At 43.3% G+C, this 18757-nt stretch overlaps 1 protein-coding gene across 6 annotated transcripts in view; it reads left to right on the top strand.

Annotated features, from left to right (window-relative positions):
• The first annotated feature begins 11249 nt into the window (after positions 1-11249).
• Positions 11250-18757, top strand: part of PEX5L (peroxisomal biogenesis factor 5 like) — a 396344-nt gene continuing 388836 nt past the window's right edge. For 2 of the 6 annotated variants that reach the window (XM_082252035.1, XM_082252034.1), the window contains exon 1: positions 11251-11677. In XM_082252035.1, the coding sequence (XP_082108161.1) occupies positions 11657-11677 (21 nt within the window). In that variant the 5' untranslated portion in view covers positions 11251-11656. Of the gene's footprint in view, positions 11678-18757 lie in introns of all 6 variants that reach the window. The other 4 variants (XM_082252039.1, XM_082252036.1, XM_082252037.1 and 1 more) reach the window with 3 other exon arrangements.

The following is an 18757-nucleotide window of genomic DNA, read 5'->3' as shown; positions in this document are numbered from 1 at the left end:
ATGACTTTTTTGCTTAACCGCACCTTTCTTTTGCTCCTAATCAACGGCTCAGCCAATGTGTATGATGGGGACATAATGCAGTGCACTGGGAACAAGATTAGAGGTTTTTTTGCAAAAAGGTGCTGTCTCTTTAAATGTGCATATAATTAACGGGTGTATTTCCACAATGGGGCTTTTATTACCAAATGTTTCAAGAAGTCCAAAGATGTATGTAATTGCACTTTATTTCATGTAAAATGGTGTTTGGTGCACTTTAACTTGAAATCTCACAAGAAACAGACATATATGCATGGATACATTGAGGGTTAGGGGTAGGGGCCACAATGTAGTGCAGAGTGAACAAGATTAGAGATGTTTTGGATGAATACTGTTGTCTCTTGACTTTGAATAGAAGTAAAGGATGCTTAAAAATTGGGCATTTGGTGGTGCGGACGATGCCTTGACACCATATCCCTATGAAAGTGCTGGTAATGAAAGCAATAATTGCCTTTGTAAGGAAAAAAATTACAATGATATGCATCTGTGTGACAGGTGCGCAAAAATTGTTGTTTGGGTGTTGGCGGAGCCATACCACTGTAAGCCCAAAGAGCTGGTGTTGAAGAAGGCGTAAAAATTATGAAGGTGTGCACCTGTGGAACAGGTGCGCAAACATTGTAGTTTTGGTGTTGGCGGAGCCTCCCCACCATAACCCCAAAGAGCTGGCTTTGAAGGAGGCCCAAAAATTGTAAAGGTGTGCACCTGTGGAACAGGTTCGCAATCATGGTAGTTTTTGTTTAGCATAGCCTCCCCACCTTAACCCCAAAGAGCTGGTGTTGAAGGAGGCCCAAAAATTGTAAAGGTGTGCACCTGTGGAACAGGTTCGCAAACATGGTAGTTTTTGTTTAGCATAGCCTCCCCACCTTAACCCCAAAGAGCTGGTGTTGAAGGAGGCCCAAAAATTGTAAAGGTGTGCACCTGTGGAACAGGTTCGCAAACATGGTAGTTTTTGTTTAGCATAGCCTCCCCACCTTAACCCCAAAGAGCTGGTGTTGAAGGAGGCCCAAAAATTGTAAAGGTGTGCACCTGTGGAACAGGTTCGCAAACATGGTAGTTTTTGTTTAGCATAGCCTCCCCACCTTAACCCCAAAGAGCTGGTGTTGAAGGAGGCCCAAAAATTGTAAAGGTGTGCACCTGTGGAACAGGTGCGCAAACATTGTCGTTTTTGTTTTAGCATAGCCTCCCCACCTTAACCCCAAAGAGCTGGTGTTGAAGGAGGCCCAAAAATTGTAAAGGTGTGCACCTGTGGAACAGGTTCGCAAACATGGTAGTTTTTGTTTTAGCATAGCTTCCCCACCTTAACCCCAAAGAGCTGGTGTTGAAGGAGGCCCAAAAATTGTAAAGGTGTGCACCTGTGGAACAGGTTCGCAAACATGGTAGTTTTTGTTTAGCATAGCCTCCCCACCTTAACCCCAAAGAGCTGGTGTTGAAGGAGGCCCAAAAATTGTAAAGGTGTGCACCTGTGGAACAGGTGCGCAAACATTGTCGTTTTTGTTTAGCATAGCCTCCCCACCTTAACCCCAAAGAGCTGGTGTTGAAGGAGGCCCAAAAATTGTAAAGGTGTGCACCTGTGGAACAGGTGCGCAAACATTGTCGTTTTTGTTTTAGCATAGCCTCCCCACCTTAACCCCAAAGAGCTGGCGTTGAAGGAGGCCCAAAAATTGTAAAGGTGTGCACCTGTGGAACAGGTGCGCAAACATTGTCGTTTTTGTTTTAGCATAGCCTCCCCACCTTAACCCCAAAGAGCTGGTGTTGAAGGAGGCCCAAAAATTGTAAAGGTGTGCACCTGTGGAACAGGTGCGCAAACATTGTCGTTTTTGTTTTAGCATAGCCTCCCCACCTTAACCCCAAAGAGCTGGTGTTGAAGGAGGCCCAAAAATTGTAAAGGTGTGCACCTGTGGAACAGGTGCGCAAACATTGTCGTTTTTGTTTTAGCATAGCCTCCCCACCTTAACCCCAAAGAGCTGGTGTTGAAGGAGGCCCAAAAATTGTAAAGGTGTGCACCTGTGGAACAGGTGCGCAAACATTGTCGTTTTTGTCATAACCAAAATGAGGTTCTGTGAACGTAAAGAGAATGAGAGGAGGGTTTGAGGGTGGCACCATGGTCCAGGCTTAAACTGAGGCTCAACTGCCACATCACAACGATAGCCTAGTCTACAAGGTCTGCATCAGGTGCATCAAAGCTTGATATCCACGACTGATTCATCTTAATGAATGTCAAACGGTCGACTGAGTCGGTGGAGAGTCTAGTTCGATGGTCTGTGACGAATCCTCCTGCTGCGCTGAATGCCCGTTCCGATAGGACACTGGAAGCAGGGCAGGCCAACAACTCCATGGCATACTGGGCCAGTTCTGGCCAGTGGTCTAATCTTAAGACCCAGTATGCCAGTGGATCGGATTCGTCACATGAAAAGCCCTCTGTGTCACTTTGTGCCCTCACGTAATCGTCCACCATGTGATGCAGACGCTGTCGATGCGATGTGGCAGCTGAGAGGCCTGGGCGGTGAGGACTAAAAAAAGACCGAAAGGCATCCGTCAACCGCACGCCTTCTCCAACGCTCCTCTTGTGACCACCAGTAGAATCCATGGTAGGTTGTCCCCGCCCCTGCACCCTACGGGAGTCGGGGAACATGTTCACCAGATTCCTCTTGAGACTGTCCTCAAGGGATTTGATCCTGTGGACTCTATGGGTGGATGGGAAAAGCTCCGAGACTTTACACTTGTACCGGGGGTCAAGTAGGGTGGCCAACCAATAGTGGTTAGTCTCTTTAATGGCCTTGATTCTGGGGTCCTTTCGCAGGCTCTGGAGCATGATGTTTCCCATGCGTCGCAAATTAGCGAAGGCCTGAGAAGCTGACTCCTCGGGGTCACTCATAACGACATTATCTTCAACGGGCTCCTCCTCCTCCCAGCCACGTACTACTCCAAAGTGTCCCGAGGGAGTCAAACTAGGCCTTGCAGATTGCCGCATGTCTTCCTCCTCCTCCTCCTCAAACCCTGCAAAAGTTCCCGCAGAATCGTCCTCCTCCTCCTCTTCCACCCCTGGATCCTGCTCGGGCCTCTGGGAGCTAGGCATAATGGGGTCAGGATTCTCAGGATAAAGGGGGCCTTGAGAGGCAAGGAAGTCCTCCTCTTCCTCCTGCTGCTCTGCCTCCAGTGCCCTGTCCATAATGCCACGCAGAGTGTGCTCCAACAAAAACAGTACCGGTAGGGTGTCACTGATGCATGCGCTGTCCCGGCTGACCATCCTTGTGGCCTCCTCAAATGGCGAGAGGACAGCGCATGCATCCTTAATCAAAAGCCACTGCCGTGGTGAAAAGAAGCCCAGGCGCGCAGAGCCAGTGCTGGTGCCGTACTCGCATAGGTATTCATTGAGGGCCCTCTGCTGCGTGTACAGGCGCTGCAGCATAGCCAAGGTGGAGTTCCAGCGGGTGGGCATGTCACAGATGAGGCGGTGTACCGGCAGGTGAAACTCGCGCTGCACTTCGGCCAAACGTGCAGTGGCACTGTACGACCGCCTGAAGTGACTGCACACCCTTCTTGCCATCCTTAGCACATCCTGCATTCCCGGGTACGAGTTCAAAAACCGCTGTACCACGAGATTCAGGACATGCGCCAGGCATGGCACATGGGTTAACTTTCCCTGACGAAGGGCGGCCAGGAGGTTTGACCCATTATCAGTAACCACCATCCCTGGCTGCAGCTGGCGTGGTGTCAACCACCTCTGGGCCTGTGCCTGCAGAGCCCCAAGAATCTGAGGGGCAGTGTGCTGCCTGTCCCCTAGACACACAAGCTGCAGCACTGCGTGACACCTTTTGGCCTGAGACATAGAATAGCCCTTTGAACGTTTACGTGGTATCTCATCATATTCAAAGGACCATTCTGCAGAGGAGGGCATGGAGGAGGTAGAGGAGGAGGAGCAGGAGGGGGTAGAAGTGATCGATCTACCCGGATCAGCGACACCACCAGCTGTTTGCAGACGTGGGGGCAACACTGGCTGCAGCACCGAGCCCTGGCTACAATCCCTTCCACTGGCAAGCAGTGTCACCCAGTGAGCAGTGACAGAAATGTACCGTCCCTGCCCATGTTTGCTTGACCAAGTGTCAGCCGTCAAGTGTATCTTACGGCTGACTGACTTGGCCAGGGATGACACTACATTGCCTTCCACATGTTGGTATAGGGATGGCAGGGCCTTACGGGAAAAGTAATGCCGACTTGGCACCTGCCACTGTGGAACTGCACATTTTGCGAAGTCACGGAAGGGAGCAGACTCTACCAGGTTAAATGGTAATAGTTGCAGAGCCAGTAGTTTAGCCAAACTACTGTTTAGACGCTGGGCATGTGGGTGGCGGGGAGTATACATTTTTTTTCGTTCCAGCATGTGTGGAATCGAAATTTGGCGTCTAGATGATACAGCTGGTGGTGTGCTGGAGGTAGATGCGACACTGCCTGCTATATCATCATCCCTGCCAGTGGAGGCTGCCAACAGGTGACGAGTGACTATAGCAGGGCCAGGAACAGACTGATATGCAGGTGGAGCAGGTGGAGCAGATGGAGCATGAGGAGGAGCGCGAGGAGAACTAGGAGGCCGACTGACCAATCTTTGGCCCTTTTGTGGGTTCTTTAAATGCTCCTGCCAACGGGCCGAGTGGTGGGTTGTCAAATGCCTGTTTAGGCAGCTTGTACCCAGGTGGTTGACATTTTTGCCACGTTTTATACCCTTCTTACAAATCTTGCAGATCGCAACTGTTTTATCTGCATGGGATGTCTCAAAAAAGGCCCAGCAAGATGAGGTGTGTATAGTGGCCCGGGAGACAACAGGTGCGGCCTTAGATGGAGTAGGCCGTCTGCTCTCCCCTCTTGCTTGCTCTGCCTCCTCCTCAACCTCAGACCCAACATCTGACTCCATCAAAGACTGAGCATCAGGCCTGGCCTGGGAGACAACAGGTGCGGCCTTAGATGGAGCGGGCCGTCTGCTCTCCCCTCTTGTTTGCTCTGCCTCCTCCTCAACCTCAGACCCAACATCTGATTCTATCAAAGACTGAGCATCAGGCCTGGCCTGGGAGACAACAGGTGCGGCCTTAGATGGAGCGGGCCGTCTGCTCTCCCCTCTTGTTTGCTCTGCCTCCTCCTCAAACTCAGACCCAACATCAGACTCCATAAAGGACTGAGCATCAGGCTGGAGTAGATGGCCGACACTGTGGTCAAACAGCTCAGCTGACTCCTCTGCCATGTCTGAAATTGGGTCTAAGGGAGGACATGAGGTGGACATGGACTCATCTGTATTTGTTCTGACAACTGCAGAAGACTGACCACTTTTCTCTGCCTGGGTCACTGTAGTTGCAGATGATGCCGATGATGAGGGTTTGTTCATATAGTCCACCACCTCCTGTACATACTGTGGACGTATAGCTTGGCCACTGCCGGAGAACAATCCAAATGGTGGCCTGGCTGAGGACTGACCACCACGTCCACCCCTGCCTCTAGACACCCTAGAAGCTGTGCCCCTTTCCACAGCAGGGCCACGTATGCCTTTTCTTGGTCTACCAGGCATATTTCTCACTGATGCGTTGGCAACTGTGTGCGGTGAAAAACGCACACTGCTATGCGACCCACAGTTGTCGCTGGATACAGCACAGCAGTTGCGGTTCACGCACAGTAGCAAAGCCTTTTGCACAGTGGACCTAACGCTTTGAACAACAGGCGTTAGGTTGTCACTGATGCGTTGGCAACTGTGTGCGGTGAAAAACGCACACTGCTATGCGACCCACAGTTGTCGCTGGATACAGCACAGCAGTTGCGTGTCACGCACAGTTGCAAAGGCTTTTGTACAGTGCACCTAACGCTTTGAACAACAGGCGTTAAGTTGTCACTGATGCGTTGGCAACTGTGTGCGGTGAAAAACGCACACTGCTATGCGACCCACAGTTGTCGCTGGATACAGCACAGCAGTTGCGGTTCACGCACAGTAGCAAAGCCTTTTGCACAGTGGACCTAACGCTTTGAACAACAGGCGTTAGGTTGTCACTGATGCGTTGGCAACTGTGTGCGGTGAAAAACGCACACTGCTATGCGACCCACAGTTGTCGCTGGATACAGCACAGCAGTTGCGGTTCACGCACAGTAGCAAAGCCTTTTGCACAGTGGACCTAACGCTTTGAACAACAGGCGTTAGGTTGTCACTGATGCGTTGGCAACTGTGTGCGGTGAAAAACGCACACTGCTATGCGACCCACAGTTGTCGCTGGATACAGCACAGCAGTTGCGTGTCACGCACAGTTGCAAAGGCTTTTGTACAGTGCACCTAACGCTTTGAACAACAGGCGTTAAGTTGTCACTGATGCGTTGGCAACTGTGTGCGGTGAAAAACGCACACTGCTATGCGACCCACAGTTGTCGCTGGATACAGCACAGCAGTTGCGGTTCACGCACAGTAGCAAAGCCTTTTGCACAGTGGACCTAACGCTTTGAACAACAGGCGTTAGGTTGTCACTGATGCGTTGGCAACTGTGTGCGGTGAAAAACGCACACTGCTATGCGACCCACAGTTGTCGCTGGATACAGCACAGCAGTTGCGTGTCACGCACAGTTGCAAAGGCTTTTGTACAGTGCACCTAACGCTTTGAACAACAGGCGTTAAGTTGTCACTGTATTTTGCTGCCTAGCAAGCACGTATACCTGCTGTGATACAGCAGCACTGTGCCACGTGCTCACTAAACAGAACCCTCACACTTTCCCTACAGAAACTAAATTTTCAAATCTAACTAATGTAGTACAAAGTTCCCTAACTACACTAGATATCCCTTTCCACTAAATAGAAAGCTCCATACAGCAGAAGACTGACACTGTCCCTTAAGTTTTTTTTTTTTTTTTTTAACTCTAAGAACCAGCACAATCGCTGTATCTAACTACACTGGCTGTAAGCTAAATACAATTCTGCTATATGGAGCTTTAGAACCACTCGATATGTAGGAAATGTAGTGTAGCAAGCAGGAGTCAGACAGAACTGCTTCAACTCTCTTCAACAGGCTCTGGATAACTGTGCTAGGGGTTAGGCGGGGCCATCTTATATAGTGTGGGGCGTATTCACTCCTGATTGGCCTCTGGTCCCCGTAGTCACTCCAATCACGTTCCTAGGAGACTCCTGCCCCCTCATTGGCTTTTGCAGACGTTTCTGGGCCAATCACGGGCTTTTAAAGCCCAGTTCCTGTCCCAGTGCATTTTGGGCGGTTCTGGTGGCCAAATACCGAACTTTTGCCGCAAAAAGTTCGGTATTCGGCCGAATATCGAACATCCAATGTTCGGGTCGAACCGATGGTCGACCCGAACCGTTCGATCATCCCTAATGACAGCCATAGGTGAGTTTGAATTTGATTGCCTCTGCTCCTGACACCCTATGTCTTCTTTCTCACAGTTTGTGGAGCTTCAAATTGGGGCTGCCACTATCTTTTTCTAAATTGTTGGTCAGCAGTCCATAAACAGAATGTTTTTTCAGCTATCCACGCCCATCACCCCAGCCAGGTCATCCTACATGGATAAAGAAATGGATGAGCAAGTTTGGGGTGGAGGAACTTGACTGGCCTGCAGGTCCTGACCTCAATCTGAAAGAACACCTTTGGGATGAATTAGAGCTGGGACTGCAAGCCAGGCCTTCTCGTCCAACATCAGTTCCTGACCTTACAAATGCACTTTTGGAAGAATGGTCAAACATTACCATAGACACGCTCCTAAACCTTGTGACCAGCCTTCCCAGAAGAGTTGAAGCTGTTATAGCTTTAAAGGGTGGGCCAACTCAATATTGAACCCCATGGACTAAGACTGGGATGCCATTAAAGTTCATGTGTGTGTGTATAGGCAGGTGTCCCAATACTTTTGACAATATAGTGTATATTAGGAGTTTTAGCCCCACAACATGTGGAATGCCACAATATTTTTTTATCTCTCCCTGAAATAGATCTCTGTAAGTGACATTCAAAGCATAGCATAATGCTCTGTTTTATAATATCACATCAGATTTGGAAATTCTATACTACATGATTATTTACATTTTGTATTGAAATAACACAACTCAATTATTGACCTAAAGGAGAGAAACACGTTACTGCTGCATAAAATAATTGCTTATTTTTCACATTTCACCTTACAAATCTTTATTCAAAATTCCACAATGCAAAGAAATCCACATTTAAAATCTTTGTTATGTCATCTGAGCATCTTGGAAGTCTATATATTGATATTTTTAGGACTATCTCAGTTTTAAAATTTGATGTGCATTTCCAGACAGCAGCTTATAATGATAGCCTTATAGCTCCAGACGTGATATTATGATTAGAACAGCTGACAAAACCCAGCAATGATTTTGCCAGACTGCCAAGTCTGTCTCTTCTAATATTTAAAATTACCATTAAGCAATCACATCCGGAGAGTGGCTTGATCCCAGGGTAATGGACACGGTGCATTAGAAAATGGACCGGTACGACCATTAGAACGTCGCTATCGAACCAGGACGCCAGCACAGTGAGACTTAAGTGCTTTTTGGTTTCAGTGTGAAAGAAAGAAAGAAAGAAAGAAAGAAAGAAAGAAAGAAAGAAAGAAAGAAAGAAAGAAAGAAAGAAAGAAAGAAAGAAAGAAAGAAAGAAAGAAAGAAAGAAAGAAAGAAAGGAAGGAAGGAAAGAAGAGAGAACAGAAGGATGGATGGAAAGAAGAAAGAAAGAGAGGAAGGTATAGAGGGAGGAAGGATGGAGGGAAGGAAGGTAGGCAGGAAGGAATAGAGAACAGAGTGATGGATGGAAAGAAGAAAGAAAGAGAGGAAGGAAGGAAGGAAGGAAGAAAGGGGGGGAAGGAAGGAGGGAAGGAATGAAGGTAGGTAGGTAGGAAGGAAAAAAGATAGAACAGAAGCATGGAAGGAAGGAAGGAAGGAAGGAAGGAAGGAAGGAAGGAAGGAAGGAAGGAAGGAAGGAAGGAAGGAAGGAAGGAAGGAAGGAAGGAAGGAAGGAAGGAAGGAAGGAAAGAAGATAGAACAGAAGGATGGATGATGGATGGAAAGATGAAAGAAAGAGAGGAAGGAAGGAAGGAAGGAAGGAAGGAAGGAAGGAAGGAAGGAAGGAAGGAAGGAAGGAAGGAAGGAAGGAAGGAAGGAAGGAAGGAAGGAAGGAAGGATGGATGGATGGATGGATGGAGGGAAGGAAGGTAGGCAGGAAGGAATGAAGAGAGAACGGAAGGATAGATGGAAAGAAGAGAGAAAGAGAGGAAGGGAGAGGAAGAAAGGAAGGAATGAAGGAAGGAAGGAAGAGGGGAAGGAAGGAGGAAAGGTAGGTAGGCAGGAGGGAAAGAAAAGAGAACAGAAGGATGGATGGAAAGAAGAAAGAAATAGAGGAAGGAATAGAGGGAGGAAGGAAGGCAGGAAGATGGGAAGGCTGGAGGGAAGGAATGAAGGTAGGCAGGAAGGAAGAGAGAATGGAAGGATGGATGGAAAGAAGAAAGAAAGGAAGGAAGGAAGGAAGGCAGGAAGGAAAAAAGAGAGAACAGAAGGATGGATGAAAAGAAGAAAGAAAGAGAGGAAGGAATAGAGGGAGGAAGGAAGGCAGGAAGGAAGGAAGAGGGGAAGGATGGAGGGAAGGGAGGAAGGTAGGTAGGCAGGAAGGAAAGAAGAGAGAACATGAGGATGGATGGAAAGAATAAAGAAAGAGAGGAAGGAATAGAGGGAGGAAGGAAGGCAGGAAGGAAGAGGGGAAGGATGCAGGGAAGGAAGGAAGGTAGGCAGGAAGGAAGAGAGAACTGAAGGTTGGATGGAAAAAAGAAAGAAAGAGAGGAAGGAATAGAGGGAGGGAGGAAGGAAAGAAGGAAGGAAGGAAGGAAGGAAGGAAGGAAGGAAGGAAGGAAGGAAGGAAGGTAGGTAGGAAGGAAAGAAGAGAGAACAGAAGGATGGATGGAAAGAAGAAAGAAAGAGAGGAAGGAATAGAGGGAGGAAGGAAGAGGGGAAGGATGGAGGGAAAGAAGGAAGGTAGGTAGGCAGGAAGGAAAGAAGAGAGAACAGAAGGATGGATGGATGGAAAGAAGAAAGAAAGAGAGGAAGGAAGGCAGGAAGAGGGGAAGGATGGAGGGAAGGAAGGAAGGTAGGCAGAAAGGAAGGAAGAGAGAAATGAAGGATGGATGGAAAAAAGTAAGAAAAAGAGGAAGGAATAGAGGGAGGGAGGAAGGAAGGAAGGTAGGTAGGAAGGAAAGAAGAGAGAACAGAAGGATGGATGGAAAGAAGAAAGAAAGAGAGGAAGGAATAGAGGGAGGAAGGAAGGAAGGAAGGAAGAGAGAACGGAAGGATGGATGGAAAGAAGAAAAAAAAAGAGGAGAAGGAATAGAGAGAGGGAGGGAGGAAGGAAGAAAGGAAGGAAGGAAGGAAGGAAGGAAGGAAGGAAGGAAGGAAGGAAGGAAGGAAGGAAGGAAGGAAGGAAGGAAGGAAGGAAGGAAGAAAGGAAGGAAGGAAGGAAGGAAGGAAGGAAGGAAGGAAGGAAGGAAGGAAGGGTGAATGAGCCGTAAGTGCTTTTTTTTAAGTGCTTATTTTATAAGAAAGAAAGAAAGAAAGAAAGAAAGAAAGAAAGAAAGAAAGAAAGAAAAGGTAGGAAGGAAGGAAGGAAGGAAGGAAGGAAGGAAGGAAGGAAGGATGGAAGGTAGGTAGGAAGGAAGGAAGGAAGGAAGGAAGGAAGGAAGGAAGGAAGGAAGGATGGAAGGAAGGAAGGAAGGAAGGAAGGAAGGAAGGAAGGAAGGAAGGAAGGAAGGAAGGAAGGAAGGGTGAATGAGACGTAAGTGCTTTTTGTAAGTGCTTATTTTATAAGAAAGGAAGAAAGAAGGAAAGAAAGAAAGAAAGAAAGGAAGGAAGGAAGGAAGGATGGATGGAAGGTAGGAAGGAAGGAAGGAAGGAAGGAAGGAAGGAAGGTAGGAAGGAAGGAAGGAAGGAAGGAAGGAAGGAAGGAAGGAAGGAAGGAAGGAAGGAAGCTAATGTCAGAAGCAGATACTTCTTTTTCTCCTGGGTAATTCCTGCAGCACACCCTGAAAAGCATTGTGCACCATGCAGGTGACTGCACTTTAAGAAGGTGACAATGGAGTTTTTCTTTTAGCAGAACCTTGACGGACTGTGCCAGAGGGAGGGATAGCTGGGGGGAGGTTCTGCTGATGTCATGATGAAGAGGAGGGAGGGGGGGGAATGTATGGAGAGAATAGCACAGTGATCCTTTCACTGAGTCCTGTGTAGTATTTCTATGTCACGCTGCCAGCTGTCAGTAGTCTTACATTAAGCACAGAGTAAGATAAAGAGGTGGTGCTGCTGTGATCTCAGGGGAGGGTCCATGCTGCTGAAAGAAATGAACGAGGCAAGCAGAAAGCGAGAAAGAGTTACATAGAAAAGGAGAGTTTCTTGGCAGACGTTGAGAGTTGCAGGCATCAGTGATCCGTGCGGTATCTGCCTGTGTCCTGAGAGGTGTCGCCTGTTTCAGCACCACACAGGGACGGACAGCTCCCAGCACTACTCTGCCAGGGGCTGCTCCAGCATCCAGTCTACCCGGCACCATCTGCTTTATTAGTAAACTCCAATAGCGATCCTTCCTTCTCCAGGGATTCTTCCAGCACAATGTACCAAGGACATATACAGGTAAGACTGGGCTTCCCTTTTCTGTTTTACATTAAACTGCACAAATGTACTTAGAATCATTCAACAGGTATAAACAGCATCCTCTAATTAGTGCTTCATAGAAAAATGAACTTTAACAGAGTAAAATAGAAAAGAGTGGGCCTGTGCATGATCTATAATATTCTACTGGGTAGAACTAAGTCACATCAAATTCATGTATTTTGTTTTGTTTTTTTGCTTGTTTTTTTTTTTTTTTTTTTTTTTTTTTTTGCTGAGTTAAACTTTGCAAACAGTTTTTTTCTGTATCAATACATTTTTATTGAAGGTTTATTTTATATCAATGGTTGAATTAATGGCAGTCAAATGAAATTGAAAAGTATATCACAAGACAATGAAGGCAAGCAGCCATAAATCTTGCAGTCTATACCATTCAGTTGTGCAAGTTTTACTAGAAGATAAATGCATAGCTTTAGAAGCAGCTGAGCCTGACAACCAGAGGCCTTCTTCAGTGTTAGGAAGGAATAGGGTGACGGTTGTAATGTAAGAGGTGAGGGAGCATCTAGCATGACCTACTGCCCCAATGGTGGGTTAGTAAATGTGTACTGACATAGCACAGGCCATATAGACAAAGGTTTGCTAATAGTTTTGATAGGACTAGAAATTGTGTATTATTGGTCTGTGAGATATTTGCTGAAACCTCTCTGATCCTGTCTGTAGCACTCATGTATATTATGTTCTCTCCTATGCATTATTTAAAAGAGGTTTTGAACCATTTTAGTTCACTATTGATCTTTTTCCCTTTTAGAAATGAGAGTTGTATTATTAAAATGGTAACGTCTGATACATTGACAGTCCTTGTAACCTTGACTTGCCTGCCTCTTTACTGCTTAGGATTCTGAATCCCACAGGATGGAAAGCAATGCCGTAATCTGAAAACATATGAGGTGATCTTGTAATGTTTCAGGAGTTTGTAAGGCTTATAACATCAGAAAGGCACAGTGCAAAAGCCATTCATTTGTCTTCTACAGTTTAAAATAGAAACAACATTTATCAAGCATAAAGCGTAGAAGCAGGCTGCTATAAACTCCTGTGCACGTGTTACAGATCAGCATTCTCTAGGTCATTGGGGCTTCTCATTTTATGAACAATATCTGCTTATCGTGTTCTTTTTACTGTGATGTGGTTAATTCTTACTTTTAGAGAGAATGTAGCTATAGGAATTATAGTATGTTTAATCTGCTAAAGAATTTGTATTGAAATGTATTTTCTATACTTTATTTGCCTACGCAGACATGTTCATGTATTACATTTATTTAAGAAGCCCCCCCCCCTTCCCTTTCCCAACCGCCCTCCCTCTGTGATACGATTATTATATTTTGTTTCTGGTAGTACTATTTTCTACTAATATGCATCTTCTCTTTGAATGATTCCTGTGAGATACAATAGTTCTTCCAATTTCGGACCTAACCAGAATCCTATCTTTGTGCACTATTTAACCTCAGTTCCTAACTTTTGTATAAACTTTGTTCAATAAAGATATAGTGAAGTATGTTTCAGATGCTTAAAGGCACATTTTGTCCTTTAGGTCTATAGCAATTCTTTTTTCCAAACTGCCTGGACCAGAAGTTGTGGCATATTAACTTATTTACCCAACATTTTTTTCTGTTTGTGATAATATATGGCATAACTCTGATTCTTTCCTTGTTAATGTAAACTGATGAGAATATAAATTTATGAGCTGCCATTGCAGAATTGGTTTTAAAGGTGCAGGCTCCAGGGTTGTCATCCTGTTCCTGGCTTTACTACTTAGTGAGTCACTGACCTGGAACAAGCAAGGAAAGCAAAGTCTAGACTTTTCAGACTTCAATGATGACATGCTAGTTTCAGATTAGTGGCTCACTTGGTAGTTAAACCAGGAAAAGCATAACACTTTAGCACCTTTACATAACAAGTCAGATATTGACGGATCCTATGTTTGTATCATAAAAGGTTCGTTTTAAAGTGCTACTTATCCCAATATACAGTTTTTTAAATATTTAAAAAGCTGTAAAATATTAGATGTGGGCCTAGTTATTGTTAGGTAAACAACTAAAAAGCAATTATTAGGTCCTGTTGTCTGATTCTTTTTTTTTTTTTCTTTAGTAAAACACTTACAAGGCCTAAACATCTTTATATAGTAACATAATCTGCATTTTACTATATGTCCTTGTACACCAACATGTGTATGTAAACATATGGCGGCAACAAATAACCATTAGTTCCCAGTACTCAGGTTTATCTCTCCGATTCTGACAAAAACTAAAACCTAATTGGTTGCCAAGGGGCACTGCTCCTTTCACATTATCCAATCCTTGTACATGTTTAAGTAAGCCTGTGTATGTAAAATATAAAAATGATCTTATGATCCATTTTCACTCTGCCAGGCATATTCAATTAACCTCATACTGTAATAATAATATCAATAATAATATCAATAATAATATCAATAATAATAATAATAATAATAATAATAATAATAAAGTAATATAAAAATAATAAAACAATTAAAAATATATCATCAAAGCATATAATAATAATAGGATCAATCAGTACTTTTTGTACAAATCTTAGAGGAAGCTTCATTGATACTGGTTGTAGTTATCTAAGCCAAGAATCTGCAAAGCTTATTCAGTAGTCAGCTATGCACACATTACAGTAAATGCATACTAGTATAGTTACAATTCCATTAAATTAGCTTCTAAGGTAATTGCCACTTCAATGAAAACTATATTTCTTTCCAAGGCACCCTGTTCATAACACTGAATACTTTCAATGTGCTTTACACATTATATATATATTTAGAATGTATATCCATCCCTAACCCTTAAATAAGTTAGAATTTAAACCCAACTGCAGTCATGTAGACATAAAGACTAGGATCAATTTTTGTGAAAACTTTTTGGATTATGGATGTAAAACTGTACAAACACATAGAGAATAGTCAAACTTTATAGAGAAAGTGCGCTTTGACTATTTTTCTTGTTTTTGTGTTTACTATCACGACCCCATGTGATCTGTTCAGTTACCATGTGCTGTGCAAGGATACAGTTTCAGCTGTCTATGTCTCTGATTTCTGGGAAGAGCAGTGGTTCATTTTGTAATCAATAAAACCTAATCTAATGAGTCATCCCTGTAACACAAACTCCGCAAATGACAAGCTCAAGAAAAAAAAACTCTTGTACTGCTAGCAATATATAAACAGCAATATTAGGTCTGTGAGACATAAGGCCCAATCACATCAGTAGGCAAGCATTAGGCTCTCTATAACACCTGGCTGATGGTGTGCACTGTAAACGGGCAGTGCTATTTGTTGTTACAATGCATCACACTATTTACCTTTTTTATCAATTTAACTTTATAGAAATGTCATAAAATAGATAGTAGATACAGTGCCTTGCAAAAGTATTCGGCCCCTTGAACTTTGTGACCTTTTGCCACATTTCAGGCTTCAAACATAAAGATATAAAACTGTAATTTTTTGTGAAGAATCAACAACAAGTGGGACACAATCATGATGTGGAACTAAATTTATTGGATATTTTAAACTTTTTTAACAAATAAAAAACTGAAAAATTGGGCGTGGAAAATTATTCAGCCCCCCTTAAGTTAATACTTTGTAGCGCCACCTTTTGCTGCGATTACAGCTGTAAGTCGCTTGGGGTATGTCTCTATCAGTTTTGCACATCGAGAGACTGAAATTTTTGCCCATTCCTCCTTGCAAAACAGCTCGAGCTCAGTGAGGTTGGATGGAGAGCGTTTATGATCAGCAGTTTTTAGTTCTTTCCACAGATTCTCGATTGGATTCAGGTCTGGACTTTGACTTGGCCATTCTAACACCTGGATATGTTTATTTGTGAACCATTCCATTGTAGATTTTGCTTTATGTTTTGGATCATTGTCTTGTTGGAAGACAAATCTCTCCCAGGTGGCTTGTGGCAAACTTTAAATGACACTTTTTATGGATATCTTTAAGAAATGGCTTTCTTCTTGCCACTCTTCCATAAAGGCCAGATTTGTGCAGTATACGACTGATTGTTGTCCTATGGACAGAGTCTCCCACCTCAGCTGTAGATCTCTGCAGTTCATCCAGAGTGATCATGGGCCTCTTGGCTGCATCTCTGATCAGTCTTCTCCTTGTATGAGCTGAAAGTTTAGAGGGACGGCCAGGTCTTCGTAGATTTGCAGTGGTCTGATACTCCTTCCATTTCAATATTATCGCTTGCACAGTGCTCCTTGGGATGTTTAAAGCTTGGGAAATCTTTTTGTATCCAAATCCGGCTTTAAACTTATCCACAACAGTATCTCGGACCTGCCTGGTGTGCTCCTTGTTCTTCATGATGCTCTCTGTGCTTTAAACGGACCTCTGAGACTATGACAGTGCAGGTGCATTTATACGGAGACTTGATTACACACAGGTGGATTCTATTTATCATCATTAGTCATTTAGGTCAACATTGGATCATTCAGAGATCCTCACTGAAGTTCTGGAGAGAGTTTGCTGCACTGAAAGTAAAGGGGCTGAATAATTTTGCACGCCCAATTTTTCAGTTTTTTATTTGTTAAAAAAAGTTTGAAATATCCAATAAATTTGGTTCCACTTCATGATTGTGTCCTACTTGTTGTTGATTCTTCACAAAAAATTACAGTTTTATATCTTTATGTTTGAAGCCTGAAATGTGGCAAAAGGACGCAAAGTTCAAGGGGGCTGAATACTTTCGCAAGGCACTGTAGATAGATAGATAGATAGATAGATAGATAGATAGATAGATAGATAGATAGATAGATCGATCGATCGATCGATCGATAGATAGATAGATAGATAGATAGATAGATAGATAGATAGATAGATAGATAGATAGATAGATAGATAGAAACTACCTGCATTGATGCATATTATTTTGTATTATTTTCATATGAAGAATTGTAATAGTTAGCCATTCTTCACAAACACATTTTCCTAATGTTCTTGTCTAGAATAATCTATTGGTAACATTTTGCAGTGCACATGAACACTTTTTGTACAATCTCTGGCTCCTGTTGCTTGGTATAGGGCAGTTACCATGTGAACCCTTTAAATCATGTGTAATTCTTTAGTATACGTGGATTTGAAATAGGTTGGGATTTATACCAATCAGTCCACAATCCAGTAATCTATACATCCTCTAATTAGAGCTGTAGTGTTGGATAAAATCCCCTATGTATACATAGATTGGTGATTAGTTGTATAAAAAATAAAGGCATATGGCATAGTTTCATATTTCCTCATTTACAATAATGTAATTTAGGACTTGGAAGAGAATAGTACTCATTAGAAAACACTTTCAACATTTGTTGAATCTTATTAAGTGATTCGTTAATTCACTAATGAATGAATTAATTAATGTATTCACTAAAGTATACACATTTCTTCCAAATATGTTACTTTAATAAATAGATGTATACAATTTCCATTTAGAGGCATAAAGTAGACATGCACAATTGTCTCTATCCTGCCTAATAAAAAAAAAAAAAAAAGTACTTGTAACTTTGGTGGCATATTTAGCTGGCCAATATGGAGAGCATTCAGTGATTTGGTGCTAGACAAGTGCCTGATCAAATATATAGACATGACAGTAAGAGATAGTGTTTTGGTTTGCTTGGTAATATATGTTTTGGACTTTTTGTGGTTCTATTTCCAAGTTAATTGTTTGTGCTATATTTAGCACAGAAAAAAACTGCTCACAGTCTGACTATGTATCCTTTGTAATTAGCTGGATGTTTTATAAGCACCTTGAAAAATACAAATTATTTTTATATAGTTAAACATTAAAGAATGTATTTAGTGTAGAGTGCTAATGTGTACTTTTTTTTTATAGCATATATAGAGTTCTGTACCTTATACCCATATCCTTGAAAAACATTTTTCCCTCTTTCTGAGGAAGTTATCAATCCAGACGTACAGTACATGGGTTTTGTATTAGCACCAGCATGGTGGCTGTGATGGGCACTTTTGCTTGTAGCTCTGACATGTTAGGTGTAATTCCCTCTTGTATGGAGTTTGTGTGCCTTCTCTTTGTTGGGATGGACTTCCTCCAGGTAATCCAGGTTTCTTTTACATGTTAAAAATATATTAGTAGGTTAAGTGGCTTCCAAAAAACTGCCATTGTGAAAGTGGAAGGAACGTAGGTACAGGGCCATCTTTAATATTGATTGGACCCTGGGCAAATATTTTCTTTGGCCCTCCAAAATCCACTTATTACCTATTTGCAGGCAGTGCGGGCTCAAGGGGCAGCTGCTTTGGGCCCCACAGCAATGACTGGGCCCAGGGCAGTTGCCCCTTTTGCCCCGTGTTAAAGATGGCCCTGCGTAGGTATATAAGCTTTTTTTTTCAGAAGCAAAGCAAAACATTGTTAGTTACTTAATACCAAAGAGGACTTTGCTTCCATTACCAAACTGTGCATGTGTGCCCAGCTGGCTGATAATGCCATTTCCAGGTAGGAGTTCAGTGGATACAAAATTATCTTATCAAATCATTAATCTGTTATATAATAATATTAGATTCTATTAAACTTTGAAATCTTCTTTGCAGTCCTCTCCTTGGTAAATAGCCAGGGAGGTGGATATGATAAAACGTGATCTTATATAGTTCTTATGCTGCATGGACTCAGTAGGTGCTCTGACATGCAATTCTTTATGGATGAGAAACATTTCACAAGCATACAGTGAGGAATGGAGTAATAAGGAAAGGCTTAGGAGTGACAGATACAACCAAAGCCCAAAGGTTACCACAAGAAGCTGTATAATAAAGGTACTACGTTAAGGAAGTAGATTGAAATGTGAATAGGGCTGTTACCAATATCTTCCAAAATTCAAAGACTTTAATTCAAATTAAAAAAGCTACAGGTCATTCTTTATTTAACAGTGTCTTGATGCTATGTGGACATTTTGAACAAAGGCAGCTGGTACTATAAGGCTAATTGTGGTGAGAAACTGTGGGGTTGATTTACTAAAGGTAAATTATCTGTGCACTGCAAGTGCAGTTGCTCTAGATCTAAGGGGAACATGCAAAGAAAATAAAAAAAC

This window comes from Pelophylax lessonae, assembly GCF_965119305.1.
Source record: "Pelophylax lessonae genome assembly, chromosome: 3".
Classification (NCBI taxonomy): domain Eukaryota; kingdom Metazoa; phylum Chordata; class Amphibia; order Anura; family Ranidae; genus Pelophylax; species Pelophylax lessonae.
Note: the sequence above shows the minus strand (reverse complement) of the source record. Positions and strands in the feature narration are given on the sequence as shown.